At 42.0% G+C, this 16,578-nt stretch overlaps 1 protein-coding gene across 1 annotated transcript in view; it reads right to left on the bottom strand.

Annotated features, from left to right (window-relative positions):
• Positions 1-13,468, bottom strand: part of ITGA2B (integrin subunit alpha 2b) — a 131,615-nt gene extending 118,147 nt beyond the window's left edge. The window contains exons 1-3 of the mRNA XM_063963177.1: positions 13,050-13,468; positions 10,882-11,012; positions 7,500-7,594 (exon numbers count right to left, since the gene is read on the bottom strand). Of these exons, the coding sequence (XP_063819247.1) occupies positions 7,500-7,594; positions 10,882-11,012; positions 13,050-13,186 (363 nt within the window). The 5' untranslated portion in view covers positions 13,187-13,468. The remainder of the gene's footprint in view (positions 1-7,499; positions 7,595-10,881; positions 11,013-13,049) is intronic.
• Positions 13,469-16,578: the final 3,110 nt, after the last annotated feature.

The raw sequence follows: 16,578 nt of genomic DNA, 5'->3' as shown, positions 1-16,578 counted from the left end.
TTGAGGTCTTGTTAGCGTCGTGTTCTGTTTTTCTTTAGTTTTAGTTTAGTTTAGTTTTTCTTGGTTCAGGTGGCGGTGGCAGGTTGGTAGCCTGGCAGTTGGCCGGTTTCCGAATGGTTATTTTAGTGTAACTTAAGGAGTTTATTGTTAGTAAGTTCGGGTGAACTTTTAGGTATTTTATAGTCTTAGTATTAATTGATGTGCACCACCGTACATGGTGGGGCCCATATGATAGACCATAAACATGTGTGGATATCGGGGCCGGAGGCCCAATTTTTTACCCCATAGGGGCGGAGCATACCTCCGTCCCTACAACTGTGGGTGGGCAGGGGTAGTGGCAGAAGGTCGACCCCTGGCCTTGGATTTTGGATTTCCGATGTCTGGGATGGAGGCAGGAGGCCGATCCCGGAACATCTGGGGCAGAAGGCCCCCTCACACACATATGTTTATTGCTCTATTTTGTCATATAATTTTGGATCACCCGTATTAAGTTGTTTATCATGCTTAACCGTTCTTCTCCCCGCCACCTTAGTTAGAGAGGGAAGTCTGCATTCTTAGTTTTAGTATTAATAGGCCTTCCTCTCAATCAAAATAAAAAGCTGACCCCTTTCACGCCAATTACGGTTGTTGTGTCTTTATTTACTAAGATAGGTGTGCTTGAGTGGCGTGCGGATGCATCTGACGTGTGAAGTTTATTGAATCTGGCAACTTACTTTCACACTGATAGCTTACTCTATGAAGAAGCCTGCATTCCAACAGCAGATTCGCCAGCCCGTGATTGAGACATTTCCCAGGGAATATTGGGTAGCATTCCTGGAATTTCCCTTTTTATACCTTGTGCCCGCCTTCCAAGATCAGCAAAGAAGGGGGTTGGGACTCAAATAACTTACATTAGGTGTTGTACTTTTTTTTTTTCCTAAGTAAGTTTCCTTATGATAGTGAAGTGATGACAACATAACATTACTTTTTAAGTTTTTATACATTGTATATGTGATGAGATGTACCCCCTACTGTTCCGTTTTTTGGAACTAAGTTACATTAAAGGAAATGTTTATGGACTATGGGGGTCATTCTGAGTTGATCGTAGCACAGCTACGATCAGGCACTCAGACATGCGGGGGGACGCCCAGCACAGGGCTAGTCCGCCCCGCATGTCAGTGCCGCCCCCTCTCCCCCCCCCCCCCCCCTCAGAAAAATTGCACAGCGGTGATGCTTTTGCATTTGAGGAGTAACTCCCGGCCAGCGCAGCTCCTGTGGCTGGCCGGGAGAACCTCTTCGCTGCCCCTGGTTGAATCTACCCACTATCTATAGGGTCGCCCTGGTGGTTTGGTCATAGTTTTGTGGATTTTTGGAAGAGTATAGATGATATCCACAAAAATCCACAAAACTATGACCAAACCACCAGGGCGACCCTATAGATAGTGGGTAGATTCTATACTTCAGCCATATGTAAGTAAGTGTCGCAGTTACATACGCGACACAAGTGACTTTCTTAAACAACTTGGACTGCATGGTGTCCCCAGGGGCAAGTGTCTCCTGGCCACCATGGATGTACAGTCATTGTACACGATTATACCACACAGTGATGGATTGGAAGCAATCAAGGAGGCACTTAGTGGAAACCAAGAGGGTAATGTACCTACTGAATTTGTATTGGAACTTACCAATCTCGTGTTGAGCTTCAACCATTTCAAGTATAAGGATTCATACTTTCTCCAGCTATCGGGTACAGCCATGGGTTCTAACCTGGCGCCTGCGTACGCAAACTTGTATATGGCCAAGTTTGAGGAGACGTACATTTTACCTATATATGGTTCTAAAATTTCGTTCTACAAACGATTCATTGACGATGTCTTCCTTATATGGGAGGACACACAGGAATCTTTTGTTGAGATGGTCAACAACATCAACATACTCCAGAGCCCTGTAAAATTCACGTGTGAAAGTTCCTATCATTCGATTCACTTTCTCGATGTTCAGGTATCTATTGTAGAGGGAGCTTTTGTGACATCTGTATATAGAAAGCCCACTGACAGAAACACCACTCTATTGACCAGCAGCTTTCATCCCCCTTCACTAAAAGATAATTTGCCCATCTCACAGTTTTTACGAGTGATGTGTATCAACAATGACGGAACAATTAGGGAGAAACAGTTGGAAGAGATGAAGCAGCGGTTCAGTGAAAGGGGGTATTCCACCAAAGTGATCAGCAATAGTCTTCGCAAAGCTAGGAACATATTCAGTGGGACAGTACTAGGGGTTGCTACTAACGAGAATCGTATGGTCTTCACTACGAAGTTCGATAATTATGCGCACTTCACACGCAAAACTTTGCGCAAACATTGGCCAATACTAAAAACAGATCAGGGGTTACCCTTTACACATATGGACCCACCAATGATGGCCTATAAAAGAGGATCCAACCTTAGACAAATGCTGATGATGCCTACAATGGTACCTGAAACTAAACTTAATTTTCTCCAGATCATGAGCAGTAAACCTGGCTGTTTCTCATGCGGGAAGTGTATGACATGTAGATCCCTACTTACTGGTTCTACCTTTCCCCACCCGCATTCTGGTAGGAATATCAAGATAAGGTACCACTTGCATTGTAGACTTGATTTTGTGGTCTATACTCTCACTTGTCCGTGCGGACTGTGTTATGTAGGGCTTACAACCCGGTGTTTTAGGGAACGGATGGCAAATCATCGACTATCCATTAGAACAGCAATCCAAACTGGCATCACCGATAAGCCGGTTGCCCGACATTACCTCCAGAGAGGTCATCAGGTGGCAAACCTGAAATGCAGGTTGATTGATTGGGTCCCACCACTACCAAATGGGGGTGACCGTACTTTAGCCCTACGTAAAAGAGAAAGTTTTTGGATTTCACACCTCAATACTGTCTCACCGAAAGGCCTTAACGAGCACTCTGCTATGAATGTTTTCCTATAAATTGCCCCCCTTTAAGCTATTTACTCAATGAATCTTAGGCTTGGGCAGGGCTTGGTATTCTGTGATTACATTGAATTAGATTTACCATGATAGTAGTTGTGTGCGACACAGCATGGACTTCCATTGGATAACACATGCGATTGTAGATCACATGTGATACCAATGATATTACATTATGGGTTATTTAGTTATTTTATTTTATGTAAATTTTGTATTCATTTTTATTAGTTATTTTTCATTTATGTTTTGTGGAGGTTTATGTTCTCCGTCCTGTGTCGCAACAACTTTATATATATATATATATGACAAGAATTACTCTCCCACTGCGCTATTTCAAATAAAACACTAAAATTAATTAATTATATGGCTGCCTGTATCCTCTAAGTTCCCTGTTAGGAGGAACTAAATGTGGAAATATGAAACGAAATAGAGGAGATGGCGCCAAGGGAGTTATATCAACGCCCTACCTAAAAACTGACCCTTACAGTACTCTCCGGATAAATTACATCAGATAACAAATACTAACATAAAAATTTATTAAAACAACATATAAACCCGACACAAATGTTCATAAGTATACAGAGTTGATACATTTACATTTGTCGCACAATTTGAACAATCAGTTTGTAGTGATGAGGAAAAAGCGTAGATATATCACTACGATTTCCTCCTTCTCCTTATTGTAGATTCGGAGGTAACATCAGATAATAGATAGATAAATAACCCAACGCGTTTCGTCTTGTTCCAAGACTTCATCAGGGGTAAAATCTCTTCATTTCAGAACATATTGTCAGCACATAAAAGGTCATTCAAAGATGTATGAACAACGTTTTAATATTTCAATGGGACTTGATTGATACAGCGGGGACCATACCTCATATATCATCAGCTTGAGTCTGACATTCAGATATTCGAATATGGGGAAGATTCATATGTGTATAGAATCTAACTGGTTCGCAAGCATAAGGAACCTCGTCGGTCAGCAGCTTGAACCTGACACTCAGAGACTCAGGAGTGAAGGCAATTCAAATGGGAATAATGTCTAACCAATTTAGAACACGTGGTAGACCCTCCAGTGGTGCAGTGCTGACAGCCAAGTCTCTGTATAATGATACAGAGACTTGGCTGTCAGCACTGCACCACTGGAGGGTCTACCACGTGTTCTAAATTGGTTAGACATTATTCCCATTTGAATTGCCTTCACTCCTGAGTCTCTGAGTGTCAGGTTCAAGCTGCTGACCGACGAGGTTCCTTATGCTTGCGAACCAGTTAGATTCTATACACATATGAATCTTCCCCATATTCGAATATCTGAATGTCAGACTCAAGCTGATGATATATGAGGTATGGTCCCCGCTGTATCAATCAAGTCCCATTGAAATATTAAAACGTTGTTCATACATCTTTGAATGACCTTTTATGTGCTGACAATATGTTCTGAAATGAAGAGATTTTACCCCTGATGAAGTCTTGGAACAAGACGAAACGCGTTGGGTTATTTATCTATCTATTATCTGATGTTACCTCCGAATCTACAATAAGGAGAAGGAGGAAATCGTAGTGATATATCTACGCTTTTTCCTCATCACTACAAACTGATTGTTCAAATTGTGCGACAAATGTAAATGTATCAACTCTGTATACTTATGAACATTTGTGTCGGGTTTATATGTTGTTTTAATAAATTTTTATGTTAGTATTTGTTATCTGATGTAATTTATCCGGAGAGTACTGTAAGGGTCCGTTTTTAGGTAGGGCGTTGATATAACTCCCTTGGCGCCATCTCCTCTATTTCGTTTCATATATATATATATGTCTTCTTTATGATGAGTATTAGTGAGTTTTTTGCCTGTATACTATGACCACCACGTTCCATTTACAGCATTTATTTAGAACTGTCTCTCGGAACATACTGACTGGGTGTGACTATACCAGCACAATTTGGCTAATGGATTGGCTTTTATGAAATAAATGGTTTTCTGTCCCCGTGAGCAGATACGGATATGCATGGTTATATGTCTTTTAGACTACTCCTTGGAATACAATAAACCCTTGATAACTAAGGTACTATCTGGTGATTTATTCCCCCGGGTACCGGACTATAGTGGATATTTCTTCTATTATCTAGTTTGCTGTGGTGTACCAGAGGATGTATTTTTTGGCATATAAGTGGCAGCGCATAGCTCCTGAGCAGCGGAGCGGAGTTTGTCTATGTATAGAGTATGAGTCCTGTTTGTCCCAGAGCGGCCTCCGTAGAATACGAGACTGTTGAACATGGCACTTCCGGGCTCCGGGCCGTGGAACGCATTGCGTTCCAAGCGCGGCGCGACCAGCGGTTTGACCTGTCCGAGCTGTGTTAAACAGCACGGAAGGTCCCTGTAGTTGCCCAGTTAGTATCCATAGCTGTGGAGAAATTTGTACATTTAGGACGTTTACCCTGAAGTGGGAAAACGTGAAGGGGTATCTGCAGTAGTCTGCTCCGTTACTTCCTGTGTAGGGGTATATAAGGCCGTTCATTTGCTGGTAAGAGGTGTGGCTGTAGAGGGTGTCAGGATTTCTTTCACTATAGGTGAGTACTGAACTATGTATGAAGTAACGGTCAGTAGGTCTATGTATATTGGTAGCCATTAGAGGAAGTATGAATTGTTGGTATTATCTTTACAGTGATTTCCAATGTTGTCAGAGTTGCTCCACGATTGTGAGTTTAAGTAACCATACCTGTAAGTATGACAGTCTATGTTGTTTCACTCTTGGCTCCTGGTATATGTGGATCTTTCTTTTTAACAGTGTATGTGGCTATGCACACACATTTATATATATATATATTTTTAACTCATCTTTGCAGAATCCCATTTGAATTAAGCCTGACTAACCGTACAGCATATTTACTGTCTGAACATGGCATATTGATTTTCTGAGTAAGTGTATGATGTTAATGACATCCCCATACATAACAGCTGATGCACACTTTTGAGATATCTATACCTCACATTGGCATTAATTGACTAGTATTTGGGGCTGGTATTCACACCTGGTAGATATGGACAGAGGCGTGGTGTTGTCTTTTGAACCACACTTGGTGCTAAGAGTCTTTTGCATTTAAATGCTTCTTGGGCGTGGTAGTCCATTCACGTTTTTTGTTTTTTGTGTTTGTTCCTTTTATGTATGTAGTTATTTTATTTCATCTTTTGTTCTTTTGTAGTAATCAATATATGATGCTTTCAAAATATTGTGTATAAATGGAAGCTTGTCTTGATAAAGATCCTAGAATGAGGATCGAAACGTCGACATAAAGAGCCGAATATCGACTGAAATAAAGCTGTTGTGAACAAAATGAAGTTGCAGACTGTTTGAACTCGACGAGTGCACCTCCACACTGTTGGACTCTTGTTTAAATATTGTGGGTCCACCCTGATAGGGAGATCCCCACTAGGGAGCACCTCATTGCTGTCTATCTTTCTGATGTGAGTGCAGGAACATACATGCTATATATATATATATATATATATATATATATATATATTTCCAACAAAGAATGGCACTCAGAAACAAAGTTACAGAAAAAAAGACTATTAATTTCCACAAGTCAACGTTTCGAGGCTCAAAGCTCAGACGACTGTACTGTTGCTGTTTGTCCTGACGACGAGGCTTTGAGCCTCGAAACGTTGACTTGTGGAAATTAATAGTCTTTTTTTTGCAACTTTGTCTCTGAGTGCCATTCTTTGTTGGAACTATATTCTTCTTGTTTTTTTGGCACCTGAGCATGTTGAGAACAATTATGGGAGTGCCGGCTGCTGCTGTATCTCTCTCTCTCTCTCTCTCTCTATATATATATATATATATATATATATATATATATATATATGTTATGAAGGTCTTGAATCCTCAAGGCAACATAATATTTATAACTTACAGTAGGGAGTACATTATTCCTTATAAACATTTTAAATAATTGGGCAGTACGGACGTGGTAATGGTTAGCATTACTGCCTCACAGCACTGAGGTCATGGGTTCAATTCCCACCATGGCCCTAACTGTGTGGAGTTTGTATATTCTCCCCGTACTTGCGTGGGTTTCCTCCGGGTACTCCGGTTTCCTCCCACAATCCAAAAATATACAGGTAGGTTAATTGGCTCCCAACAAAATTAACCCTAGCGTGAATGTGTGTGCGTGTGCATGTGGTAGGGAAAATAGATTGTAAGCTCCACTGGGGCAGGCACTGATGTGAATGGACAATTATTCTCTATAAAGCGCTGCGGAATATGTGTGCGCTATATAAATAACTGGTAATAAATAAACATACAAACTTCATACAGTTAGGACTGTGGAGGGAATCACACCCAATACCTCAGCGTTATGAGGCAGTAATGCTAACCATTACACCAACCATGCTAAGGAACCTGTTCTGCCTGTCCTCTTGGGGTTTTCATGCACTTAATTTAAAGACAAGTTAGAGTTAAAATGTTGGGTCAAGCAAAATGTGACTCCTGAGGGTAAACAGGGACACATGGGAGCCCTAATCATATATAACATGGACTCATACCACAATGCTGGTCTTCCAGGTCCTGACTGTTGCTCCAAGCCACTGGTCAGACTTAAAAATTCTCATTATGCCATTAGTAGTGTCATTTTTGTCACCTGTAAAAGAACAAATCTGTGCATTTAAGTGGGGAAAAAAATGTTCAGTGAATATAATGGCCCTTTTTCAAAGTTAGGTGTAAGAATAAATAAAGGAGCAATTTGCACCTTAGTAAATCATGTTGCATGGTAAGTGGGGCAGATTTAAAATGCGTAGAGATAATTATAGTTGAGTAAGGTTGTGTCCTAACTTATAGGCCCTACACACTGGGAGATATTCCTCAAAGATATGAACGATCTCGTTCATTATTGAACAAGATAATGTTCATATCTTTGAGTGCAGCGGCACCAGCGATGAACGATGCGCGGCCCCACACTCGTTCATCTCTGGTGCCCCGTCGGCTGTGCATGCAGGCCAATATGGACGGTCTCGTCCATATTTGCCTGCACTGCTATGGAGCCGTGTGACGGGGGTGGGAGTGAAGAAACTTCACTCCCCCTGTCACTGCCACCCCCCCGCCACCGGGTCGCCCGTCGGCCGTATCCGCCGTCGGGCAGCTCGGCGGCGGATCTTTATATGTGTAGGGACCATTAGGGCCTAATTCAGACCTGATCGCAGCAATAAATGTATTAGCAAATGAGCAAAACCATGTGCACTGCAGGTGTGGCAGATATAACATGTGCAGAGAGAGTTAGATTTGGGTGGGTTATATTGTTCCTGTGCAGGGTAAATACTGGCTGCATTATTTTTACACTGCAATTTAGATTTCAATTTGAACACACCCCACCCAAATCTAATTTCTCTGCACATGAATTTAGGGGTCAAGCCGCCCCTAGGTGCACCCATCATGTCACTGCCTCTTTCATGTTGGGGCCTCCCAACTGCCAAAGCAGCACAATCCTTTTCCCTACCCGCTACACTACCACAACTTACTGACCATTGCCCCCTTCTCCCTCACCAGTTACAAAATAAAAAAACAAGTTGTAATGACAAAAAAAAAAAAATGACAAAATAGAATCACCTGGCCTCATCTGGCCATCAAGCCTAGCAGGGCTCTCATGAAAGTAAGCATGCTGTGCAGCACATACCCCCTCCCCAGCAAGGGTCACCCCTAGGTTCATGCCTCCCCTGCCTAGTGGAAATCTACCACTGATTGCAACATGACTTGTTCCAGGAACAAATTGCTTACTCCTAATTCTGAATGAGGTCCATTGTGGAAAGTAGAAGATGATAAGAAGGGAGAAGCAAAAGGCAGAGTAACAGAGCAAAATGTGAATTCCCTTACAGCTAAAATACTTCTGGCCTATTCACAGACTTCAGAAGAACCGACTTATCTGAACAGGGTCAGACTGGCCCACAGGGATATATATATACTCTGTAATGGTTAGCTAAGCCTCTTTGGTGGCTGGCCAGGAGTCCGTTACCCGGCTTGGTCGCATCAACATGAGACAAACGGACCGCCGGCATCCGCAGCCCATGGTGGTAACCAGTCCATGGCAGTCCGCAGCCCCTTCAGTGCGCCAGACAGGGAAGTGATGCGGTGGTCTCCGATCGCCGATATCACTGTCAGAATCACACCCTAGAATGCCCTGCAGCTGGCATTCTGGAGTGCATGTTCCAGGAAGCACAGTGCAAGAAGGGGAATGTTCCTTCCTCTCCTTGACATTTTGGCTGATCTCTGCATGTACAAATAATTAAATATATAGTTATATTTAAACATCTCCACATGGCAATACATAGTGTTGTTACAGTGTACACTGTAGTTTAGTTATACCCCTTTTCCACTAGCTCAAAAAACACGGGTAAATGCACGGGGGTGCACATTTACCCGTGTGTTTTGCAAGTGGAAAAGGATCCCCCTGCAAAAACCCGGATCAAGTAACCCGTGAATCCTACCCGGGTAGGACACGGGAATGATCCGGGTAGGGTTGTAGTGTAAACGAGAGCCGTGTCGCATCTCCCATTTACACTGTATGGAAGGGCGGCGCTGGGAGATCATGTGATCTCCCAGCGCTGCACCTGCCGCATCACTAGCAGCGTCACCAACCCGGCAATATGCCGGGTTGGTGACTGCTGATGGGAAAGGGGGCTGAGCGCGGGCCGCAGCCGGGTAGCACCTGTGTCAGGCTCCCGGCTGCGACCCGTGCTCATAAGTGGAAAAGGGGTATTAGTGTAAACTCACTTCTGCACCACATTTATAAACCAGGGGAGGTCCTCCTGCTCCCAGTGATCGGATACTGGGCCTAATTCAGACCTGATCACTCCTCTTAATTTTTGCAGAGGTCTGCGATCAGATAGCCGTCGCCCATAGAGAGTGAAAACCCGCCGCATGCAAGTGTGCGAATGCATGCGTACGCCGTGCGAAAACCTCGCCAGACAGTGGACGACTGCAAATCCGTTCACCACTTATTCACCATCTAATGATTTTTCCATTCTGTGCAGTCTGTGCGTAGCGCAGGACTTACTCCTCCAGTGCGTTACAAAGAGTCCGATCAGGGCTGGAGCAGACGTCACACACCTGCCCTGAAAATGCATGGGAATTCTGTCAATCACCTTGTGTATGCCTAGCGATCTAAATTTTAGCACCATTCTGTCGCTGTTTGGGCTCGCGTGTGCGCATTGCAGTGCATATGCATGAACAGTCATTCGATAATCGCCCCCGCTGAGTGATTTTGCACACAACAGCAATCAGGTCTGAACTAGGTTCATTGTCCTCTTATCAGAAGAGCTAGAAAAGGAACAGCTCCTTACCATAACTTGGTGAGAGGCAAGGTAGAGTCTGACAAACAAATGGCAGTACTCCCTTGTATGTCACAGCCACGCTTAAAAGAATAAAAGATACAGCTAAACTCTTGCTCCACACTAGGTAGGAGGAGGAGGATGGAGCATGTGAGCAGTGTTTGCTAGCATTTTTTATGCTTGAAAAGGTGTATAAATTGGTATGACAATGGAACTCCATACTTCCAATTACCTTACATCCAACTGCACTTGTGATCAGGGAGATTTGTGGCACAGCTGCGTTTTTTTTTTTTTTTTGCACACAATCTGTTCTATTTAATTGAGTCTTCTCATGAATGGCACAATCTGCTATTTCTAGTTACCACCAAATGTCATAAGCAACTGGATAGTTATGAGGGTCATTCGTTTCCTAAGTGGATAACGAGCCTTATGTCTTTAGATTGGAAGCTCTAGGCTCTCTCACCTTATTTTTATTGAATGTTTTCGTGTCATTACTACAATGTTTTCAGTTTGTTACAGCGCTGCAGGTTATACTAGTACTATATAGAAATAAAGGATAATAAAATTAATACTTCATTTCCGTTTATATTCATAGCTATTACTGCACCTGTTTGGTCAAATGGTATAATGGAGCAGCTATTGCTGCCTGGCCCCCATGGACACAGAAACACGCCTCCACCATTACGTACACCCGGCTGAGATGTATTCATTCTTGGAGCACCCACAACTATATTTAACCTGGGTTAAAAAATAAATAAAAAAAATAGACATGACTAATATTGGGAAATTTTTTTACAGTTCTTCTGTTAAACCAGAAAGCTCTTCATGCCAGGCTTGCTCATCGCCAGTCCTCAAGTACCAACAGGTCAGGTTTTGTGGATGTCTTTACTCATGCACAGGTGAGATAATCTATCCCGCCTGCTTCCACAGACAGACTTCCCCAAAACATGACCTGGTGGGAAAACCACCAGGTCATGGTGGTGTATTCTACATGTTCATAACTGAACAATAACAGCATTTAATGAACTATGACGTAGATAGAATAAACTATACAATATTGTAATATTTAAAAAAAAAACAATTACAAAATACACAGTAAAATCCATAATGAGAAAATGAAAGACAAGTCACCCATAACTTTTACTAAATGAAAGATATACAGGTTGAGTATCCCTTATCCAAAATGCTTGGGACCAGAGGTATTTTGGATATGGGATTTTTCCGTATTTTGGAATAATTGCATACCATAATGAGATATCATGGTGATGGGACCAAAGTCTAAGCACAGAATGCATTTATGTTACATATACACCTTATACACACAGCCTGAAGGTCATTTAATACAATATTTTTAATAACTTTGTGTATAAAACAAAGTTTGTGTACATTGAGCCATTAAAAAACAAAGGTTTCACTATCTCACTCAAAAAAGTCCGTATTTCGGAATATTCCGTATTTCGGAATATTTGGATATGGGATACTCAACCTGTATGTGTGTGTGTATATATATATATATATATATATATATATATATATATATATATATATATATATATATCATTGGAGATCCGCACTCACATCAAAAGATACATAAATACATATTCAGGGTGCACCCAGTGAAACTGACAAAGTCAGCCACAAATACAAAACAGGGGTTCCACATAGGTGGAAGGGGCACTCACAATTAAATAATACATACAATTAAATTGCATAAAACATTCATAGTTTAATAGTAGAATATTCAGTTGCACCAACTCGCCCTTGATCGACGTTTCGACCCCATGACTGGGTCTTTTTCAAGATAGGCAGGTTCGGTTAACAATCAAGTAACTTTTAAAGGTATATACATAGTAACATCAGTGGAGATATTGAAACATCACTTAGGAGAAATGCCCTGACAACATCTATCCACTCAGCTGGTATGCAGCTCAAATGCTCCAGCAATTATACCGTCACAGGTAAATGCATGTAGGCTTCTAATAATGTAGTTCACGTAAAAATCATCTATATGCCAGCAGTCATTCCAGTCTGAATGCATCCAGGTAAGCCACTAGTAGATTCCACAATGCATCATAAGCGATAAACAACCATGTTCACACAGTCAGAAGGCACCTGGTTCTATACATGGAGTCTAAACGCCGGTGAATTTAACCCCAGACGGCCGTCTGGGGTTAAATTCACCGGCGTTTAGACTCCATGTATAGAACCAGGTGCCTTCTGACTGTGTGAACATGGTTGTTTATCGCTTATGATGCATTGTGGAATCTACTAGTGGCTTACCTGGATGCATTCAGACTGGAATGACTGCTGGCATATAGATGATTTTTACGTGAACTACATTATTAGAAGCCTACATGCATTTACCTGTGACGGTATAATTGCTGGAGCATTTGAGCTGCATACCAGCTGAGTGGATAGATGTTGTCAGGGCATTTCTCCTAAGTGATGTTTCAATATCTCCACTGATGTTACTATGTATATACCTTTAAAAGTTACTTGATTGTTAACCGAACCTGCCTATCTTGAAAAAGACCCAGTCATGGGGTCGAAACGTCGATCAAGGGCGAGTTGGTGTAACTGAATATTCTACTATTAAACTATGAATGTTTTATGCAATTTAATTGTATGTATTATTTAATTGTGAGTGCCCCTTCCACCTATGTGGAACCCCTGTTTTATATATATATATATATATATATATATATGCCATCCTACTGTATTCTATTACTGAGAAGGTGGATAAAATATAGATTCATCCTTCCCAAGTGTACTTACCCTTTATCTGCAGCCTCATAGAAGTCAATGGAAAATCCAAAGTAGCTGCCTTTGGGTCCTGAGAAGATTCGGGGGTTCTGCTTATCCAAATTCAGTGCATGAGCATAGAGCAGAATAACAAACAGCAGACACAACATGGTGTTACCACTTCAATGGGATCCGCAAAAAAAGCAGAAACAGATGTAATCCTACTGATCTGAAAATGTATACCTTAATACCAAATGTAAGACCTGCCTCTACTTCAGCCACTGGAGTACAACAGTCTTCCAGCATGAGCCTATTCCATTGGTATCACTTCTATTTGTCTGGATTCCTAAACATTACCCTCACACTCTCCTATATACAGTATTCTATCTCCACTAGAGCCGGCTACAAACAACTAAACTCAGCCCTATACACACGTCTGCTCTCCACTCACCAACCACCATGTAGGACTTCCTAAGCTAGTAACGTCATCCATGTCTTATCTTTAAACACTGACAACTTTTATTCAACCACTGCTTCCTTTGTCAGGCAGATCACACTGGATATCTAGTTTTACTTTTACTTCCAGCTCATTTCTTGGAATATTTCTGCCGTTTTTCTTTTTAGTCACCTTCACGATTTATATAAATTTTCCAGGGTACAGCTGGCCAAAGGGACAGGGGAAGGACTGTCTGTGGGCTGTGCCTGTTTCTACAGACAAGAGAATGTCACTGGCGAAAATAATAGTGCCCATACACTTGTGCGATGCCCCGCGACATCGTTCAGGTGCGATGAAATCCAAAGTGATTACCATGCGATCATGCGATAGATCGCATGGTAATCACGTGATGGGCATGTCACCGCCGAGTGGGAGCGGCCGCAGTGCGATATATTGCATGTGTTTTAAAAAACACATGCGATCGCACTGCAATGCGATAAATATTAAGGGCAGCACATACTATCATGAGACGAGATATTCGCATGGCGTGCCCGCACATCGTGTCGCATGGTACCTTAAATTCGACTTCTCTCACAGATGCTGTCGAAATTGAAGGATTGTATGCCCTATCGCACAAGTGTATGGGCACCATAACACCTATGTGGCTGCACACTCTTGCAATACCCAGAGAGAGGAACTGGGACCCATGCATCACATGCAACCAAGTACCTTGAATATACTGCATATTACTTATGCTACAGTCCCCGGCTAAGTACCAAAGTGTCTCATTTTACAACTATAGTAATCCTGCCTCCCCGTACTTCATAACCACAGAGTATCCATCACTTCCTTCTTATATTTTCACAAGAAGGAAACTTCTGTATCACCCGGAACCAGAGAAGGTGGTTAAGAGGCAACAGACTATTAATAGTTTGCATTCAGGAATACACAGCTCACCAGCCTGAAAACTGGATTAGTGTGAGCACCATTCACGCTGGAAGATTTTCACACCATTCATGACAAAACTCATTCGGGAAAGGTGGCAGGTTCACCTGGAATAACTTTTTTTTTGGTTTTGTTCTTCTTGTAGTGGTAGAATATTGTAATGCTTATATTATCTATGTTATATAGGAAAAATAGGGATTACTTCCAAAGTATTTCCACAGCTTGTGTTCTCATCTATAGTATGCCACCCTGTCAATCACAGGTCTATTATGGCTGTTTTTATTGATCCTTTATAATTCTGTTAATAAAAGGCAAAATACAGAATGTAAGTTTGCCAGGCAAATTTTTTCATTAAATGGTACCTGCCTGCACAAATATGTATTGCTTAAATACCGTTCCAATACCGTATTATACACCGGAGGTAACCTGTATCTCTGGAGGTGTGTGCTACCAAAAATATATATATACTTGGATAACTATTTAGAACATACTGGGCGGGATTCAATTCTTTTCACCCCTTTCCATACCCATTCTGTTTCTGCCCTCAGGGACGTTGTATCATTATTTCAGCTCGCTACCCCCGGAGTAGGGAGGAACCCAACCCTTTACACAGCTAAACCTGATCACTATGGGCGCAATATGCGCCATAACAGAGATCATTTTAGAAAGGAAATTGGGCATGCTATATCATTTGAATCTCACCCTACGAGTTATCAATATTCCTCTAAGTATATATGCAGAGAGTGTCCCTTTATAGCAAGTGTATCAACAAAAAGGCTCATATGTCCTCCCCTTTGTTTCTGCTGCCCTCCAGTGTGACCTTATGGACAGAGAACTGGAGAATGAGATTACTAGGGAGGGGGAACAGCGATAAGAGAAATTCAATAAAGTATGGGGGAACTGCTGTTGAATGGGAAATCCTGCCCCACACCCTGTTGGTCAAACTAGTGCAGGGCACGCCACACAATGAGAGTTCCTCTATAAGTACACAAACATAACAGGGATATACAATTGATGGTACAGTGTAATCCAAACAATGTTATTTAAACAGGATTAAAAATATGAAAGGAGTGATACTCATCAGTTGTGCCAGACATATAGCATTCTTCCTTTGGGTTTGGATTTGTGGTGCCAAGGTGGGTACCTGTAGGTATGTAGCTGGACACGCGTTTCACCTAAGTATAGGCTTGCTCACCAGATTCATGGTGGTATCCGCAGAAGCATCCCAGCAGTTGGTGATTTATAATTATAACTGAGTACATTGGAGATTTATATTTATAAAAAAACTACACAAATATATATATATATATATATATATATATATATATAGCAGATGAGGGATATATAGCGACCAATGGTGTCTGCAATAAGGATTGATATTGTAAAATAAACACAATTTATTTAAAAAAATATCACATTACTGCACAATTTTGAAAAAAATGGGACAAAACATATATACACACAAGTAAAATGTAGTTTTAAAAGAATAATAAATGTACTGAAAGAGGTTAAATCTTATCTGGATAAGAGGTTGGTACAGGTCTTCCAATGCATTTTGTCATATAGACTTCATAGCGGCAGACTCCGATTGACAGGCAGAGGCATTCGAGCGGAGGGACGGGGGTGCACGCCATTGCCGAAAATGGGGGCATGTCGCCCCTGTTTTCCAGGAGTGGCAACACCAATGACTATCGCAAGATTAAGTTTCCTTTGCCTCGCAAGCCGCCCTGCAATGGCAAGCCTGAGTAAGCTCAGGCTTACTCAGCCTGTCATTGCGATGTTCATCCAGAACTACGGGGGTCATTCCGAGTTGATCGCTCGCTAGCAGTTTTTAGCAGCCGTGCAAACGCATAGTCGCCACCCACGGGGGAGTGTATTTTCACTTTGCAGGAGTGCAAACGCCTGTGCAGCAGAGCGCCTGCAAACACATTTTGTGCAAAACAAGACCAGCCCTGTAGTTACTTACTCCTGTGTGATGATTGCTGCGACGAGTGACACGGTAATGACATCAGATACCCGTCCAGCAAACGGCTGGCCACACCTGTGTTTTTCCAAACACTCCCAGAAAACGGTCAGTTGACACCCAGAAACTCCCTCTGTCAATCTCCTTGCGTTTGGCTGTGCGATTGGAATCGTCGGTAGAACTAGTGCAAAACCACAATGGACTTACAACGCGTGTGC

The sequence above is a fragment of the Pseudophryne corroboree genome, chromosome 3 (assembly GCF_028390025.1).
Source record: "Pseudophryne corroboree isolate aPseCor3 chromosome 3, aPseCor3.hap2, whole genome shotgun sequence".
In the NCBI taxonomy this organism is placed as follows: Eukaryota; Metazoa; Chordata; class Amphibia; order Anura; family Myobatrachidae; genus Pseudophryne; species Pseudophryne corroboree.
This window is presented reverse-complemented; position numbering and strand designations above follow the sequence as displayed.